General features: G+C 34.1%; 4 protein-coding genes across 4 annotated transcripts; all 4 read left to right on the top strand.

Annotated features, from left to right (window-relative positions):
- The first annotated feature begins 599 nt into the window (after positions 1–599).
- Positions 600–1,970, top strand: LOC101212247 (protein spotted leaf 11). Its single transcript, XM_004146720.3, has one exon. The coding sequence runs from the start codon at positions 673–675 to the stop codon at positions 1,627–1,629; it is 957 nt and encodes a 318-aa protein (XP_004146768.1). The 5' UTR covers positions 600–672; the 3' UTR covers positions 1,630–1,970.
- A 1,603-nt stretch (positions 1,971–3,573) lies between these two features.
- Positions 3,574–7,141, top strand: LOC101212490 (thioredoxin-like protein CITRX, chloroplastic). Its single transcript, XM_004146721.3, has 4 exons — positions 3,574–3,946; positions 4,057–4,179; positions 6,509–6,589; positions 6,717–7,141. Exons 1-4 carry the CDS (start codon positions 3,716–3,718, stop codon positions 6,831–6,833), a joined length of 552 nt encoding a protein of 183 aa, XP_004146769.1. The 5' UTR covers positions 3,574–3,715; the 3' UTR covers positions 6,834–7,141.
- Positions 7,142–9,016: 1,875 nt separating this feature from the next.
- LOC101220772 (CO(2)-response secreted protease) lies at positions 9,017–14,300 on the top strand. Its single transcript, XM_011659161.2, has 11 exons — positions 9,017–9,336; positions 9,500–9,594; positions 9,713–9,819; positions 11,086–11,253; positions 11,367–11,478; positions 11,616–12,156; positions 12,329–12,429; positions 12,673–12,915; positions 13,013–13,127; positions 13,232–13,445; positions 13,557–14,300. The coding sequence occupies exons 1-11, from the start codon at positions 9,214–9,216 to the stop codon at positions 14,105–14,107; spliced, it is 2,370 nt and encodes a 789-aa protein (XP_011657463.1). The 5' UTR covers positions 9,017–9,213; the 3' UTR covers positions 14,108–14,300.
- A 1,374-nt stretch (positions 14,301–15,674) lies between these two features.
- LOC101212730 (uncharacterized CRM domain-containing protein At3g25440, chloroplastic) lies at positions 15,675–18,541 on the top strand. The gene is made up of 3 exons (XM_004146722.3): positions 15,675–16,347; positions 17,145–17,552; positions 17,749–18,541. The coding sequence occupies exons 1-3, from the start codon at positions 15,805–15,807 to the stop codon at positions 18,298–18,300; spliced, it is 1,503 nt and encodes a 500-aa protein (XP_004146770.1). The 5' UTR covers positions 15,675–15,804; the 3' UTR covers positions 18,301–18,541.
- The last annotated feature ends 41 nt before the right edge of the window (positions 18,542–18,582 follow it).

The raw sequence follows: 18,582 nt of genomic DNA, 5'->3' as shown, positions 1-18,582 counted from the left end.
GGTGAAATGCTTTGAAATGGATTGTGGAATATTTGACCAATTTTGTGTTCACACTTCATTCCCTAATCTCACATATTTTTAATACTTTATATGAAGATCCATTGTTTATAATTATTCATACTACTTTATTAATGTTTGATATGAAAAACAAATAATTAAAAGTCAATGTTCCTTGGAAATTTAAATGCATAATAAAAACTCAGAAGTCAGTAACAATTTTTTTAAAAATAACTTTTCTCCAAAAAAAAAATATATTATTTTATTTATTTCCGATAACAAAGTAAAAATTTGTTCTTATATATTACAAATATGACAATAAAAGTGGTTTTGTTATATATTAAAAGTTGAATAAGTAATTGGTTGAGTGAGGTTTGTTTTTCCTTATTTTGAAAAACTTGATTTGATTTTATGTAAATGATAAGTTTGAACGGAACGCATAAAGTTTTTATGATTATTATTCCAAAGAGCGAAAACTGGGCGGCTGAAATTTAATGGACCCCACTGCCCCTCGGCGTCAGCCACATTTACATCTCCACATTGAGGGTATTTTAGTCATTTCAGCCTAGTTCCCACCAAACCAAACCCTCCCTCCCGTCTTCTTCCTTCGACCCAATCCATTTTATTTTCCCCTTCAAATTCCTTTCGGATTCTTCGTTTCCATTCCATTCCATTATGGAGGTTAAGGGCCGTGCAGTTTCCACTTTAGTCTCTCGCCTCAGCTCCGTCTCCGAGCAAATCCGATGCGAATCCTTGTCCGAGCTTCGATTGATGACCAAAAACGACGCCCAAAGCCGTTCTCTCATCGTCCATGCCGGTGCTCTTCCTTATTTGTCTGAAACTCTGTATTCCTCTTCTCACCTTCCCCAAGAAGACGCCGCCGCTACGCTTCTCAACCTCTCTATATCTTCGCGTGAAGCCTTAATGTCCACTCACGGCCTTCTCGATGCGATTTCTCATGTGCTTAGCCACCATAATTCCTCTTCCTCCTCCTCTGCTGTTCAATCCTGTGCTGCCACTCTTCATAGTCTTCTCGTTGTGGATGAGTACCGCCCGATTATTGGTTCCAAGCGTGATATAATCTATTCTCTTGTTGATATTCTTAAGTATAGGAAATCTCCTCAGAGATCCATTAAGGATGCTTTGAAAGCGTTGTTTGGAATTGCGCTTCACCAGTCCAATCGATCTACTATGGTAGATCTTGGGGTGATTCCGCCGCTATTCTCTTTGGTTGTGGTCGGCGGTCACGCTGGGATTGTCGAAGATGCGTCGGCGGTGGTTGCGCAGGTGGCGGGATGTGAAGAGAGCGAATTGGCATTTCGTAGGGTTTCTGGATTGGGGGTTTTGGTGGATTTGTTGGATTCGGGGACTGGTTCGAGTTTGAGAACGAAGGAGAACGCGGTATCGGCGTTGTTGAATTTAGCTAAATGGGGCGGCGATAGGGCGGCGGAAGATGTGAAGGATTTAGGATCTGGAATCTTGAGCGAGATTGCGGATGTGGCTGTGAACGGCAGCGAGAAGGGGAAAACCAAGGCGGTGGAATTGTTGAAGATGGTTGCAAGTGGCGGCATTGATGGTAAAGTATTTGACGATTTGCAATTGAATCGTTTGATAAATCCATGCTCTGAATAGCTTCTTCTTTCACCTTGCTCTCTCTTTGATTGATAGATTGATCGATTACTGCTTCTCCACCCTATTTGTATAACATCAGATTGATTCTTTTCCCCTAGATCGAACAAATTCTATGTACAAATTAAAGATAGAAAATGAAAATTCTACCTATATTCATCAGCTGCATTCCACAAGTTTTCATGTAATTGGAAAATTTGAATCTGTTGTGACTGATCTTTGATGTGTAACCTCTTCTTCCTAGAGCTTATATGGTTGAAGTTAAGTTTGATGAACATTGGAAGAATCAACGAATGATTCAATTTTTTACCAATTTGCTGTGCTTATTCATTCCCAAATTCCCACATCATTTTTCTCTTCTTTTTTCTTATATGTACAATTCTATTTCGCAAATAGGAGAATCACTCTTACAAATTTACGTGGGTTGTGCTGAGATTGGTTCGTGAAAATGATACACGAACATTAAAATGTAATATTATTGAGGGGTTTATTAGAAAAAGGAATAATCCTTCCGACTTTGTCATTTGTTGAATTGAGTGAACAAAACAACATAAATATGAGATTTATGATGAACTTTTTTTCTTTCTGAAGTTGATTGAGATCGATGTCAAGTCGAGTAGGGTACACTCAAATGTTTCACTTGCTTGGGTGGATGTGTTAGATGAGCAACTAGAAAAAGCCTATGAAGTTTGTATAAAAGGATTAAGAGTTTAGTTTGTGGCTATTTAATTTGTACATTTTTCAACCTATGAAATTTAGATCAATGAGTTAATCAAAGACACAGTTTAATTTTTTATTTTTTTAAGTAAAGTATTTGACTAAATTTATTTTTCAGACCACTTTAGAAGTTGAATTGATTAGTTGTAGACAGAAATGATTATCAAATCATAAGATTGATTATTTGCATTGTACATCCAAATTTGACAAAAAAAAGTGTCTATAAGTGGAAAAATAATGAAAAAGAAAATTAATTGACTTTTAGCTGATTTTGTAAGTTCTCTCTATTTTAATTTCATTACTTTGAGCTTAATTTTGTATTAAACATTCTTTTTTTCTTTTTTAATGTTTTTGAGCATTTAGACTTAATATGTAATCCCTATGACTTTAAACATTTTTTCTATCACTTTATTATTTACTCTGACTTTTATAAACTATTTCGATTATGAGAATCACAATAAACACTTTAAACATGTATCCACTCTATTACTTAAACAATCTCTATTGAATCGAAAAAATAACGTAACAAAATTAAAATCTAGGGCTGATTTTAGTTATTTCTATCTTTGATTTATTGTTTTAAGAAAAATGTGAAACGATAACTTTTAAATTATCAAATTAAAATGTGGAGATGATAGTTTTGGAAGATAGTTTTGGAAGATGAAGGGTTTCTTTAAGATTTTACTTTTGACATTTTAAAATTTTATTCAATAGGTTAGAATTTTCTCTTTTACTCTTCTATTTGGAATTAGACTGTTGAGGAGTGAAAATGAAAATCTCATATTCAGATTTTCTACTTAAAATTCTTGTGATAAAATGTATTCTAACCATTCAATCTGATTTTGAACAAATATGATTGTGAAGTGTTTTAATTTAAAACAAAATTTCCAAATATTGCTTTTAGATATTTGATCTTAACAATTTCTTAGTTTGATCTAAATTAGTATCTAAGTTAGTGATAGAAAGTGTTAATTTTCTTAGATTCAAAAGTTCTTGTTTTCTAGTTTGAATTTTTGGACCGGAAATTATGATTAACTTCATTATCAAATTTTTATTGGAATGAAACTCAAATCTGAATAAAGTTGTAACATTTTAAAAATTATTCATAAATACTAATCTAACAACTTTTTAAAAGGAAGAAACAAAATCAAAACAAAACTTAAAATTGTGTTTTCTATTTGTAAAGAAAGTATTTTTCCCCTTTATTTTTTGTAAAATAAAAAAATTGAAAGGTAAGTGAAGGCATTTGGATCGGGCAGTGGTGCTGTCGATTTTCTCCCAGCGCCCAAACAACGAACCATATCCATTGGGGAAGCCATTCCCCGTCGACTGCAGAGCTTTGAACTATTCTCCTTCGTCTACCCCATCGTAAATGGCTGTTTTACAACCCCAAAAAACCCTTCAAGTCACCTCTAATCTCTTCCCCATATGTAATTTTACCTCCATTCGACCTTCCATTTCAATTCCTTTCTCATCCTCAAAGACCCATCATCAAAGTCCGCTTCTTTCTTCTTCCAGCAGACCCTTCTCACTCTCACCCACTCCAAGAAGGATTTTGTGCGAACCCCCTAAAGGAAAGTACATCCATGACGATTATCTTGTGGTACACTTGCGTTTTCTTCTACCTGTTTTGCTTACTTTCCTTTATTTTCTTACGTGTGCTTGTTTTTGTTTTTGCTTTTCAATTGTTTTTGGTGTGGGGTTTACTTGCAGAAGAAGATGACAGCTGCCGAAGTGCAGGAGTTGGTGAAGGGGGAAAGAAATGTGCCGCTTATAATCGATTTCTATGCAACATGGTGTGGACCCTGCATTCTAATGGCTCAAGAACTTGAAATGGTATGTCTAATTACATTGAATTTTTGTATGAATTCACATTTAAATGGAAATGCTTCAGTTTCGTGTATGTATGGATCCATTAGCTTTAGCTTAGGGTTTTGGATTTTGTGGTGGTAAAAAATGATAGCAGTGTATTAGTAGCTCTTGTGTTCAAACTTGTACAACGTCATTTTCTTTTCAGTTGATATTGATAATCATTGCTGAGTCTTGTACCCATTAAACCTATAAGTGAGAGGGAGCTACATTTGTATGTATACGAGAGATCGAAGATACCAAGTTATCTGGCTTATGCTTTTGTGGTTAGTGGTAGAATCAATATATGAATGTCATTTGGTTGTAATTTCGTGGTTATAGGAGTGCTAAAGCCTTATCGTATTAAACAGTTACATACTGTTAGCTTCTTGTAACTAATTATTCTTTCTCATGCGTGTATAAATACCTTTGAGCACATCATTATTAAAATGAGAAAGTCATTTATATTTGGTGGCCTTTCTAATATCTAGTATAGATCACATTTCCCCTTTTAGTTTTGACGGGGATGTGCTTTCATATGATTCTGGTAAAGAAGAAAATGTGCTTGATGTGTGGACACCAAAGAGGGATTGGTTAAGACATTCAAGCTATTTATACATGAAAATTACTGCAGATAGTTTGGTTAGTGGTAGGATTCTTGCGATTTGGGCTATTCATTTACATGATTCTGTAATATAGTGGTTGGTCTCTTGTGGTGGTCTAGCCTTGGTGTTGGGTAGCTTGGAATAAGAAACAATTCGTTTTAAACTGCAGGAGGAAGCAATCAGTGTGGCTAGTTGATAAATTTGATCTCCTTGCTTGCAATCGGTGTATCTCAAACTGGCCATTGCATCTGTTGTTAGTATACTTACTCCTATCTTGCTGTCTTACAGTCCACTGAAAGGGAAAATCCTAGTCCATACAATCTGTTCTTTCCAGCTAGTTCTCATATGTGGAAAGTTAGTCTTTGTTTTGATTAATTGAGGTGTTTGATTATTAAGCCTGCTTGTTGCAGAATCAAATCGTTATTGGTAGTCTTAGCTTTTCACAAGAACTTGTGGTTTTAGCAGATTTGAGTGTTGAGCATTCTTTACGTCTCGTACTCGCATAGAAGGCTTGCCTTTTTATGTGTGCACATGTGTTCTTTCTTTTTTTTTTTTATCAAGAAACTGTGAGTTGACAAAGGAGCTGAGAGGTCACAGCTGCATCTTAGTTGCATTTACATTTCATGCCTTGTAGCATACTTGGATTTTCTACAAGATTGTAGTTCTTAACTTGCTTCAATAAAGTTGGATTTGATTGGATAATTCTTTCGCATCCTTTTGTTTATTTATTCATTTATATTTTCTGGATAAAAGTTGTGGTTTGCTCAAGCAAATTCTTTATGGACCCACCAATAGTGTATACCAACCATAGGAAGGGTAAGAAGGTGATTCATCGAACAAAAGTTAGTGGGACGTGGGGAATGGGGTGGTGTTACTGGTACAAGAAATATTTTCAGCGGGGATCACTATTATCCTGGGAATTGTGAGGTTAGTGAGAGTTTTTCGGGAGGGAATCATCACTGTTCTGGGAATTATTGGTGGGTTAGGGAGAGAGGTTACTGACACTCTCGAAAGTTGGCCGGGTATTTTGGTTTGTTCTTAGCATATTCCTTATGTTATGCAGTTGGTTGGTGATAATATTGTTACTCATTATGCCCATGCTCGTTTCTTACTGTTTTTAATTGAAACATATAGTTAGGAGTTGCCTTTGAAGTACTTCAGGTGCAAACCGTTGATACCTGAACTAAATGGGACTGCAACTCTCTCGGTGGTCTGGAAACATTACAATAATATTTTAGATGTCATGTTGATCATATTTTGCTCATTCAGGATTGCATTTACAACTTCTAGATTTAGTTCAGTTAGTTGATGTTATAGAAATGGCAATGAATATAAAGCTGCATTATTTCGTTGTGGTACGAGTCACGTCTGAGATTTTACTCTACTTTTACTATTGATTTTTGTTTATGAAGGCTTTGGTCTTGCTATTCAATTTGTAGCGGTCAACCATCTGTTCATCCCCTGCATCAATTGGCATAGTATTCAATATTTGTATTGCTCATGAATCTGTTAATAATAGATGACTCGTAAAAAGATTTTGTTTGCATATGTCGATGATCTAGGAATTGTTTAGTTCATGGTATTATCTAATATTAACTATGATCATAGATTAACATTTGGAGTTGGATGAAGCTGTAGCTGTAACGTGCTGTTACAACTTTTTCATTTTGGAAATCATGGATATATTAGCTAACTTGTAGCTCGTATTGCAGCTCGCTGTAGAGTATGAGAACAATGCAATGATCATTAAGGTTGATACAGATGATGAGTATGAATTTTCACGAGATATGCAGGTAAAAATACACCACTCCTTTCTCCTTAACTTCCTCGATTTCCCGCAAAGTTGGTCATGAAAGATATTGTCTTTGTTCTTACCCATTTCTCTACAAAGGTAAATCTGAGTTAAATGCTTGGTTTCAGGTAAGAGGACTGCCTACACTTTTCTTCATTAGCCCGGATCCAAATAAAGAAGCCATCCGCACTGAAGGTCTCATTCCAATTCAGATGATGCGAGATATCATTGATAGAGAAATGTGAACCATGAAGAAAGGAGCATCAAGCACACCTCTTATCAACACTGCTGGAAAATGAGGGATCGAAATCCGTACTAGACCGTATTAGAGCCTTTGACGAAGTTTATCGGCCTCCCGTAAGTCATGTTTTAACCAATTTGAGACAGGGAGATTCAAACAGTAGAAAATCATGAAAGTAGGGTAGAAATTCATTTAGTTTTAGCATGCTCCCACCATTTTGTAATGAAAACAGCATTGTCAACCAACAGAGATTTAGTTGGTTTAAAAATTTTAGTCAATGAGGTTCAAAATTTTCACTCTTAGCCCACAAAACATCAAAACTAGCACGGATCTAATGCTTGTCGAAACGCTTGAGATATTTTAAAAAGTTGAATCGAGCCGATTTAGTTATATCCAAATATCAAACATGTGATGATCTCACGATCTCATGTTAGAATCAACCGGGAATCTCACCTTTAAACTCGAAGAAGAGTGAATCATTTTAGAAATGATACTTTGCTCTCCTGCATTCCCAATGCTAATAAAGATAACCAAAACAACTCTCAATGTAAGAAAGAAGAAAAGAAAAGCAAAGAAAGATGAAGCAGAAGCCAAATAGAGCCCATGCAATGAAGAATATCACTAAGAATAAAGGAAACTTAAGCAACAAAAATAGTAAAATAAGGAAAATCTGCACATGGTTTCATTAAGTAAATAATTTATGAGGAATAAAATTTCCTCTCCTCTTTTTCTAAAAAAGAAATTAAATTTGGATGCTTGCATTTCAAGTCTACTCTTTCTTTTGCTTTTTTCTTGCTCATATATAAACTAACTATATAAAAAGCAAGAATATAATTTTTTTTCTTCACTACAATATTATAACATATTAGATGTAATTATTTGATATTTTTAATCAATAACTATGTATAATAAATAGATTCAATTTATCATTTATATTTTCTCTAATGATTAAAAATTGTTTGATAGTTAGAAATAATAAAGAAAGAAATTATGAGGTTAATTGAAAAAAAAAAAGAAAAGAAAAAGAGAGAGAGAATGAATTTGCAACCGACATATATAATAAAGTGTTAAATGGCATTGTGGAGATTTGAATTGTAGCTGTGCATCTTATGCTAAGGTTTATAATATTTATTAATGTGGGTCTATATGATATCCAATAATAATACCAAAAATCAACTCAAAAGCAGATTCTCATTTTAGAAAAAAAAAGAGTTAAATTAAGTCATTTACTTTTATATATTTATAGTTTTATTTTAATACATTTTTTAGTTCAAATATATCTCTACTATTAGATTGTCTTGTTCTCGTTATAGAAATCATACACGAAATAACATATGTTCGTCGTAGTGTTTGATTAGAATGTTTTATATCTATTACTAAAATGATACACTATTTCAAGTGTAACCACTTCAACTTGAATAGTTGTAATGAATGACTAATGATGTAATGGTTGCAAAATTGAGATGCAAAGATTTGATCTCTTATAGCCGTTCTTCTATTACGATGTATTTTAAAGAGATGGGTAGTTTTTGAACTTTTACCATTCAAAGTAAATGAGCTCAATTGTTTGGCCTATCAATAGATATGCCTAAACTAATTGATCTATACTCTATGTTGTTAGGTAGTTTAAAACTTAAGTTGTAACGTTTAAGTAGAGAATCAATACTACATTTAGAGGATATGAAAATATGGTTTAAAAAGACGTGAAAGAATTGATTACTACTACGTATATAAATTAAGTGTTTTTTTATGGTTAAATTATAAAAGCTCAAAAGTTAAGCATGTTATAGTTTGAAGTATTTTTATGTTGGGTGACCTCCTAAAGTTTTTTCTAAGAAATACATGACCGACAACAAAAACACGTTGAAAGAGAACGTATAGAGTTGTTTTTTAGAGTATTATTTATTCTTAGAAACAATTTTAGAGAAGTAATAACATGAAATTATTGTCGAGTCTTAAAAATACAAAAAGAAAAAAGAAAAAAAACGTCCAACTCGTATCAAATCTAAATTCTAATTCTTAGACCTTTCATAGTCACAAGCGATGACATTGGATTATATACTAAAGTGTAGAGATGTGCTATTTATAATAAACATAAACAACTTAATAGATTCTATACTTCTATATATTTATACACAAACATACACACACTAATTAATATAAATAATAAATAAGAACATGTATTCTATTCTTCCTTTGGAAGAAGGGCCAAAAAAAGGAAAAGAAGAAGCTCTCACTCTAATGTTGAAAGCCTACAAAAATGAGAAGAAGTAGTTGCTAGTCAACCAAATTCCACCACTTCCACACTCAATCTCTCTTCTCATATATCTTCTTCCCAATTCTCAGTCCTAAACTCAGTAATTTAGTTCATTCAAGCACCTTCAATGGCTTCCTTTTCCCATCTTCTTCTTCTTTTTCATCATCTTCTTCTTCTGCTTCTTCTTCTTCTTCTTCCTCTCTCTGCAAATTCATCCTCCATAGCCACTCTGCAAAACCTCCCACTCAAGGTAATTTAAACAGATTACACAAATTCCCCTCTATTGATTCTTCTTTATTTTTCTCTTAAATTAATCATATAAATACCCATTTCCCCCCCAAAAGAAACAAAACCCAGATGGTTTCTTGTGAAAATATTGATGGGTTTGATCACAAAATTCGATCTTTGTACAGCATTATGTTGTTTACATGGGAAATGGAGAAGATGAACAAACAGCTGGTGATGAATTGGACTACTTCCAACTTTTATCCTCTGTTATTCCTTCAAGGTCTTTTTTTTTTCTTCTTCTTCTTCTTCTTCTTCATATTATAATAATAAATTAAGGAGTATTGGTTTCTTCAAGAATTAATGTATTTTAATTGGAATTAAAATGGGTTTTTGAATAGGAAAGAGAAAGAGAGTGGATCAAGGGCTGTGGTGATCCACCAATATCATCATGCTTTCAAAGGCTTTTCAGCTATGTTAACTGAGGAAGAAGCTTCTTCTCTCTCTGGTAAATTTATTCATTCATCTTTTAATTTCTTAGTTTTTAAAACCCTTCATATTAATTTGTATATTTTGATAATTTCAATGAAGACTAAACTAATAAAAAGAAAAAGAAAAAAAAAATAGAAATGTGTGGGCTAAACTAAATGAAACTTATCCATCAATATTAAAGAGAAAGAGCTGTCTTTTTGTTTAACATCTATATTGTCTTCCCCATTTAATTTCTTGAGTATAAAAATTTAGCAGTAGTTAGACCATTTTTTTCATCTCTTTTTTCCCTCTAACATCATTACACTCACTATTACAACTTAGTGGTAAATCCGATAGAGATTTTTAAAATCGATACTCATGGAGTGAGACGTATAAATTTTTTGGACCAAACAATATATATATAGTTTACTTTTCCTTTCTAGATTTGTATTGATGGTAAAAGATACTTAACTTATCATCTCTTTGTGTATATTTTAAGGCTTTTTCCACATGGTCCACGGGTATGATGATACCCCAAATCCATACATTTATGAACAGTTCATACAAAGATGTGTACACATTTATCTTAATTTTATAGTAATAGATTAAAAAAAAAAAGACTTGGACTATTTATATTATAAATACAAAGTTTTGAGTTCAATCGTAGTTTAGTATTTTTGATAGAGACAAAATATTCTTAGATTCTCGTCTCTTTCTAAATATTTTACAATATGGTATGGACTTTTATTCCAAAGAAGATAAATTAAACTTTCCTTAGAGGTATTAGAAAAACTAAAAGAATAAAAAGTAGTAAGGATGGAGAATTTGATTCCTCAAGAAAAGGACATTGGTTCCTCAAGAACACATTCCAATTAGATTCAAACTTGATACACTTTTTAGTAATTGGAAAAGAATCCAAACTTCCCTCGTTCATACTCAAAAGCTGCTTGTTGAAAGTTGGAAGATGAAACAATCAACCTATTGACAATTGGAAGAACCAAATGATTCTTTGCATTACATTTTGTCCTAAATATTGAAAATTCAAAATCTCGCGTCTCCACTTCGATAACTAAAGACAAAATCAAGACATTAGAGTTTTGATTCACCTTTTTGAGCCCATAAAATCAACTAATCAAAGGAAGTGAATTTGGATTCTCTTAGAAAAGATATATAATTTGATGAATATCAAAGAATGGTTCGATATTAAAAAAGAAAATAGTTTAGACATAGTTTGATGTTTCGTTCTTAGAACAAGAAAGAAAGAGAAAAAGAAAAATTGATAAAAATGTGGAGTAACAAACAGGTATTGATGGAATCGTGTCGGTGTTCCCTGATCCCACGCTTCAGCTCCACACTACACGTTCTTGGGATTTCTTGGATTCCATCTCCGGCCTCCGCCCTCCCACGCCGCTTCCTCCGCCGCATTCTTACCCAAGTTCATCGGATGTCATCGTCGGCGTCATTGACACCGGTGATTTTCACTTCCCTTTTATTTCATTGCAATACGATCATGGGTTCTTCAATCTTCATCCTACTTGATCGCATAAAGTTCGAAATTTGAATTTTTTTTATGTTGTGGATTAGGGATTTTTCCGGAGTCTCAATCTTTCAACGATGAGGGGATTGGAGAAATTCCATCTAAATGGAAAGGAGTCTGTATGGAGGCACCTGATTTCAAGAAGTCTAATTGTAACAGGTTATAATTATTCTATTATCTCTCTGACCCCTTTTTGTCTAGATAGTTTGAAATTCTTCGTTCAAATCATTCATCTAAGAGAGAATGTAGTGGAAGCTGGGAAGGTTTCTGATGGAATTATAAGTTTGTGTCTGTAGGAAGTTGATAGGTGCAAGATACTATAATGTTGTAGAGCTCAATGGGAATGATAGCCATGTGGGGCCACCGAAGGGCACTCCGAGGGATTCGCACGGCCATGGGACTCACACTTCGTCGATTGCAGCTGGAGCCAGAGTCCCTAATGCAAGTTACTTTGGCTTAGCAAGAGGGACGGCGAGAGGCGGTGGCAGTCCTTCCACAAGGATTGCAAGCTATAAGGTTTGTGCTGGTGTTGGATGCTCTGGTGCTGCAATTCTCAAAGCCATTGATGATGCGATTAAGGATGGTGTTGATATCATTTCGATCTCGATTGGGATTGGTTCCCCTTTGTTTCAATCTGATTATTTGAATGACCCAATTGCCATTGGAGCACTCCATGCCCAACTAATGGGAGTTTTGGTTGTCTGCTCTGCTGGGAATGATGGCCCTGACCCTAACACTGTGGGGAATGTTGCTCCTTGGATTTTCACTGTTGCTGCTTCTAATATTGACAGGGATTTTCAGTCCACTGTGGTTCTTGGCAATGGGAAGACCTTTCCTGTAAGATACTTTCTTTTTTATGGTTTCTAAAATCTGTCTATTGATTATGAATTGAAATGCTAATTCTATAAAGGAAAGTAGGACTTGTAATGAAAGTTTACTTTCTATGTATATATTGAAGTTTAGGAAGCTCTTTTTGAATTTCATAAATCTATTTTATACTATTTTTCAGGGGACTGCTATAAATCTCTCAAATCTTACTAGCTCAAAGACTTATCCTCTTGTATTCGGACAGGACGCTGCTGCTAAATTCACACCCACATCAGAAGCAAGGTTCATAATATTCTAAACACTTGTAACTTGGGAGGTCTGATGCATGATAATTTTACTTGTACATTACCTCCAAAACCACTCTTGAAAGTAGTTTTGAAAACAGAAGCATTCATCTGTTTTTCAAATTAGCTCCCAAACAACAATTTTTTCTTTTCTCTATGCAGAATATGAAATGTCGTGCCCCTTGCTTTTTACCCCTTTCTATTGGATTAGCTAACCTCGCTAGAATTACATTGATTACAGGAATTGTTTTCCAGGATCGCTGGATCGATCCAAAGTTGCTGGCAAGATCGTGGTTTGTGCCTCTGATGACTTCAGTACTTCAAGGATAATAAAGGAACTGGTTGTACAAGATGCTAAAGCCATGGGGTTAATTCTGATCAATGAGGCGTCAAAATCTGTGCCAATGGATTCAAACATTTTCCCATTTACACAAATTGGGAATTCAGAAGGTCTTCAGATTCTTGAGTACATTAACTCCACCAAGTAAGCGTCAGATTGAGTATTTTGTTTCTTTTTCTGATATGTTTAAATCTTAATTCTGATATAATATTTTCTTCTTCCATAATCTCAAACAATACAGGAATCCAACAGCCACAATTCTCAAAACAGTGGAAGTTCGAAGACTCAAACCTGCTCCTACTGTGGCTTATTTCTCATCGAGAGGGCCATCACCACTTACCGAAAACATTCTCAAGGTTGGTCTCCTCCTAAACCTTTTTTCTTCAAAGTTTGTACTATTAGTTGGTAATGCACATTTCTATACGTTGGGTAAACGATGGACATTTAATTTACAATGCAGCCGGATATCACGGCTCCAGGAGTATCCATTTTAGCAGCTATGATTCCAAAGAGTGATGAAGACACTGGTCCAATTGGTAAGAAGCCTTCCAATTATGCAATGAAATCAGGGACATCCATGGCATGCCCACATGTAGCAGGCGCTGCTGCATTCATCAAATCCGTATATCACGATTGGAGTTCTTCCATGATCAAATCCGCACTCATGACAACAGGTTACTCTCCTAAATCCTAAGTTCTATGTATTTCTAAGTTTATTGTGACGAAAGATGCATGGAAATCAAGTGGTTTGATTCCCTTTTCTTGACGTATATTTCTATTTACAGCAACTCAATATGATAATCAAAGGAAATACATGAGAAACACCACAGACAACCCTTCAAATCCACATGAGATGGGAGCTGGAGAAATAAGTCCCATCAAAGCTCTTAATCCTGGATTGGTGTTTGAAACTACAAACGAAGATCATCTTCTTTTCCTCTGTTATTACGGGTATTCAAACAAGGTCATAAGATCTATGTTGAAACAAAACTTCACCTGTCCGAAAACTTCAAAAGAAGATCTTATCTCTAATGTCAATTATCCATCCATCTCCATTGCCAAACTAGACAGAAAACAAGCTGCCAAAGTAGTAGAAAGAACTGTAACAAATGTAGGAGCTCCAGACGCCACTTACATTGCCAAGGTTCATTCTTCAGAGGGTTTAATAGTGAAAGTGAATCCAAGGAAGATTGTTTTCTCTGAGAAGGTAAAGAAAGTGACTTTCAAAGTTTCATTTTACGGGAAGGAGGCTCGAAACGGCTACAACTTCGGGTCGATAACATGGCGGGACACTGCACATTCTGTTCGAACTTTTTTTGCTGTAAATGTAGTATAATTTGATAGGATTATCTATATATATGTATGCTTCCTCTCTCCCACAAGAAATAAGAAAGAAGAAATACGAGTGATAGTTGTATAACATTTTGTTTCGGCACCAATTTGTATTGTTTCTATTGTTTGGTTTGTAACGTAAAGGAAAAAAAAATTATAATTTATGTTCAATAAATTATGAAATTCATGTTCACTAAGATTGCATTCTCATGGGTTTTTATGTTTTGGGATTCTAGTTTGATCTTAAGAAATCATGAAATTTTTACTCTCCTAAGATTTCACTTTGTGTGTGTGTTTTTGGGTCTTTGGTGTTCATTTTCAGTTAATTTAATTGATTATGATTATGATTATGATGTGTAGGGGCCATAAAAAATCCGAAAAACCAAACCTATTGAATTAGTATTAAATTGGTCTTCTTACATTGTATTTGTATTTCGAGAAAGCCCTAAAGTATCAGTTGGAATAAGCATTGAAAATCAAACGAAACCAATAGTATAAAGGGACATTTGCAAAAATGGCAAATTAAGTTATAATAACTAAGTTCATAGTACATACAATTTATTATTTGCGAAAATGACAAAAACGAAGTCCAACCCAAATGTCAAGAGGTAAAATGTCACAAATGTCCTCGTTATTAATATACGTTTGATACACCTTATATACACCTAATACCCCTTGATACACCAAATATATTTGATTGATACACTTGATGCATCTGATACTTTTTAATACACCCGATACCTTTTGATAGACACTTGAAACATTACTAATATATGTTTAATACACATGATGCACTGTAGATACATTTAATATTATTCACTTATACAATTGATTGATTAAATGCACTTGATATGCTTGAAGTCCTTATACACTTGATATATTGTTAATATACACTTGTAAACTTGGTTCATATAGTTGATAATGATTCACTTTACTCATATGCTTTAACAATATATTGTTGATATACTTGATAATGACACACTGAGTTATATCATTCATATACTTAATAATACTTTAATGAACGACATAAAATTTGATAAAATGAAAAATCACATAGTAATTATATTAATCAACTAATACATATAATATAAGTATATCAAAGACTGATATACAAAACTGAGACAAAGTAAAACCAAAACAAATTTAATGTAAAAAAATAAAACAAAATAATTTAAAATCATATTCAACTCAAAATACATATCGAATAAAGTAAAAAAAAACACAAATTGAGTTAAATTACTCTTATCAACCACTATTATATTTCGTATTATAATTATTATACTATTGATATTCTAAAATTAAGATTAAAATAAATAATTTTTTTACTATAAAAATAAACAAACAATTAGGTCTTAAAAAGTGAAATAATAAATACATAATGAGGACATTCAAAACAAGAAATAAATAATTCATTGAAAGGTAGTTTATGAATAATAGAAAATTTTTTGTTTAGAAAATTGTAATTTGATGAGAATGATTATTTTGGAAGATGGAAGAAGTTGATAAGATATAAAATAAAAAATATTTATTTTCTGTTTACATTTTTATTCTATTTATTTATTTTTAAGTTGCATAGTTACGCCGGAGAAAAAGAAAAGAAAAGAAAAGGGAAAAAATGGCCGTGGACTGAGCTCCGGTATCGAAATTTCTCTAACACAGTTTTTCCTCTCCGATTCTGATTCTCTTCCTCGATTCCGTAGCATGATTGTGCCTCTAGGGTTTAATAACGTTTTTAAATATCGCACATCAATCTCTCCTCTTTCTCATTGTCCCAACAAAATCTTCGAGTTTTTGTTGTGTTGTTCACAAAATTGCTGCATTCTGAAGAACACTAGAACTTTCAACTATGGATCAGAGAAGACCCCACTCAGTAACCCTGGTTCCGATCCCAAACCTTCCCCTTCATTCTTCCGAAATATGGGTTCTGTGTCAAAGCATGTCATGTTCCTCGAGAAATGGAACTCTTCATTTAATGGCGTCTATGGGCTTACGTCTGTTGTGGGGTACCGTTGGATTCATTCAACTAAATCTGTTGAGCCTTTAGAGAAAAGTGAGGGGAAATCTGCTATTGGTTTTACAGATGGAAGTGGAATTGAGGAGGAGGAGAAGAAGGAGAAGAAGACGAGGAAAAAGTTGAAGGGTAAAAGAGCTGTCGTGAGGTGGCTTAAGTTGTTCAGGTGGAAGAAGAAGAAAGAATATGAGAGAATGACATCGGAGGAAAAAATTCTGTTCAAAATGAATAAGGTATTTCTTTGAGTTGCTGTCTTTTGATTAGTGCTTGGCTTTACGTCTTGAAGGTGTTTGTTAAAATGTTTAAGTGAAACTATAATGCAATTTTAATTAGAAATATTAGAGAGTAAATAAATAATTCCAGTAAATGCCGACCATAGATTTTAGAGGGTTTTAGTTTGTGGATTTCGTTGTGTTGGGGATATGAATTCAGCTTGGAATATGGATCTTTTTGCTAAGTTGTCAATATGGCCATTAAAACGATTGAATTTCATGAACTTGAGCAAGGGAAGTGACGCTCGTTTTGGAAGTCTCTCGTTGCCGAATATGATGATGCTTTGGATGTTCTATGAAAAATTACTCGTTAGCTAGGAAATTCTCTATGAGGAGAAGATGATGAAATTATAGAGGTCGATTATACTGAATTTCATGAATAACACTGTTGTCGGAGTTAGATGACATGTCAGGTGAAGAAGTAGAGTTTTTGATACCTTGGTCGAAGATATACATATTAACTACTTGAGTTATGTTGAGTTAATCTTCTTGAAAAAGATGAGATAGCACTGTTTCTAAGTTATCCTAGAATGTGAAAAATGGGAATAGACTATTCTACAACTTTTTGGTTTGTGTGATATTAATTGTTACAGGAGGTTCAAAACTTGGTACATTTTAATGTTCCTCTCAACTGCACTCCAATTTACTCCAAACCTTCATTGCCTATCTCTTGTAGTCCTTCATTTACTTGATAATTTTAAGCAAGAAAGTTTTTGAAAACCGTTTATTTTTACTAATTTTCACCTTCACTATAATAGGCACGTAAGAAAGAGAAAAGGCTCGTTGAAGCACTGGAAAAGATTGAGCCTGCCGATTCATCAGATACAACCCATGATCCAGAGATACTGACACCAGAGGAACACTTTTACTTTCTGAAGATGGGTATCAAAGGAAAGAATTATGTGCCAGTTGGAAGACGTGGTATATACCAGGGTGTAATTCTAAATATGCATCTCCACTGGAAGAAGCATCAAACTGTGAAGGTGGTGGTAAAGACGTTTTCACCGGAAGAGGTCAAAGAGATTGCTGCCGAGCTAGCAAGATTGACTGGAGGGTTGGTACTTGATATTCATGAAGAGGATACCATAATCATGTATAGGGGGAAGAACTATTCACAACCACCCACAGAGATAATGTCGCCAAGGGTCTCTCTATCTCGTAAGAAGGTTCGTATGTGTATCGATCTCTATCTTAATCTGCTATTATACCTTTAAAAATGAGGGTTGGAAGATGGTTCAACATCGAATTTTTCAAAGAGATTGAACAATCACGTGTTGTTATGTCATGTTTGCAAGTAAATTGTTTAATCTTTATATTTGTTTCATCTCGTCATCCTTTTTATTGTTTCCTTTGGATCTGCAGGCTTTGGATAAATCTAAATATAGGGACGGCCTTCGGGCAGTGAGAAAGCACATTCCAAAACTTGAACAAGAGCTTAGGTTTTTACAATCTCAGGCTAAACTGAACTGCAAGAGCAATGGTGAATCTGTTGAACATATGCAAGAAACCGTCGATGACACAAATAAATCCAAGGCTATTTCAAGCCTCAACTTGGAGAATTTGGACGACTCAAGCAACGCCATGAGATCAGTTAGCAAAGACTGGTCCGATGATTCCTCTCCTATAGATACAGGAATGAGTTCAGACTCAGAGGACTTGTCAGATATGTTTGAGACCGACATCGATTCAGAAGCCGATGAGAAGATGGAAAAGCCTCTATTTTTGAAAGAGTTTGAAAATTTTGCAGCAGAAACTGAAGACGAAATCGAAGACCTTTCTGATCAACTTAGACAGATATCCATGGACTCTAAGCAAGCTAAAATATTGGAGAATGATGTGAATTCACCGGAATTTGACGAGGTCGATCGATTGTTCTTGCGTTCAGCATCACTGTTAAAGAAGAAAAGAAGATAGAAAATGGCTTGCCAATAAGTAAGAAAACGAGGTTCATCTGTAAATTGTCTCTTGCAAGAAACAGAAAGTTTTGTAATTTGTTGATCTTTTCATTGTTATTTTTATGGTTATGATTATTTCATTTTCCTTGCATTTTTCTTCGATTACCTAGAGCTTACCATTGGGAATATCATGTTTTTTCAAGCTTCATTGATTTTTGTTTCATATTCAATCAATACATTGGCATCTTTGAGAGTCGAAATTCGTGTCAAATTAGTTTGTAGATTCTTTTTTCTTCACTAC

This window comes from Cucumis sativus, chromosome 6 (genome assembly GCF_000004075.3).
Source record: "Cucumis sativus cultivar 9930 chromosome 6, Cucumber_9930_V3, whole genome shotgun sequence".
Lineage (NCBI taxonomy): Eukaryota > Viridiplantae > Streptophyta > Magnoliopsida > Cucurbitales > Cucurbitaceae > Cucumis > Cucumis sativus.
Note: the sequence above shows the minus strand (reverse complement) of the source record. Positions and strands in the feature narration are given on the sequence as shown.

Coding starts and splice junctions, on each gene's coding strand:
- LOC101212247 (XM_004146720.3), top strand. CDS start 673: ATGGAGGTTAAGGGCCGTGCAGTTTCCACTTTAGTCTCTCGCCTCAGC.
- LOC101212490 (XM_004146721.3), top strand. CDS start 3,716: ATGGCTGTTTTACAACCCCAAAAAACCCTTCAAGTCACCTCTAATCTC. Junction 3,947..4,056: donor TCCATGACGATTATCTTGTG/GTACACTTGCGT, acceptor GTTTACTTGCAG/AAGAAGATGACAGCTGCCGA. Junction 4,180..6,508: donor TGGCTCAAGAACTTGAAATG/GTATGTCTAATT, acceptor CTCGTATTGCAG/CTCGCTGTAGAGTATGAGAA.
- LOC101220772 (XM_011659161.2), top strand. CDS start 9,214: ATGGCTTCCTTTTCCCATCTTCTTCTTCTTTTTCATCATCTTCTTCTT. Junction 9,595..9,712: donor TCCTCTGTTATTCCTTCAAG/GTCTTTTTTTTT, acceptor GTTTTTGAATAG/GAAAGAGAAAGAGAGTGGAT. Junction 11,254..11,366: donor CGTCGGCGTCATTGACACCG/GTGATTTTCACT, acceptor GTTGTGGATTAG/GGATTTTTCCGGAGTCTCAA.
- LOC101212730 (XM_004146722.3), top strand. CDS start 15,805: ATGATTGTGCCTCTAGGGTTTAATAACGTTTTTAAATATCGCACATCA. Junction 16,348..17,144: donor TTCTGTTCAAAATGAATAAG/GTATTTCTTTGA, acceptor TCACTATAATAG/GCACGTAAGAAAGAGAAAAG. Junction 17,553..17,748: donor TCTCTCTATCTCGTAAGAAG/GTTCGTATGTGT, acceptor TTGGATCTGCAG/GCTTTGGATAAATCTAAATA.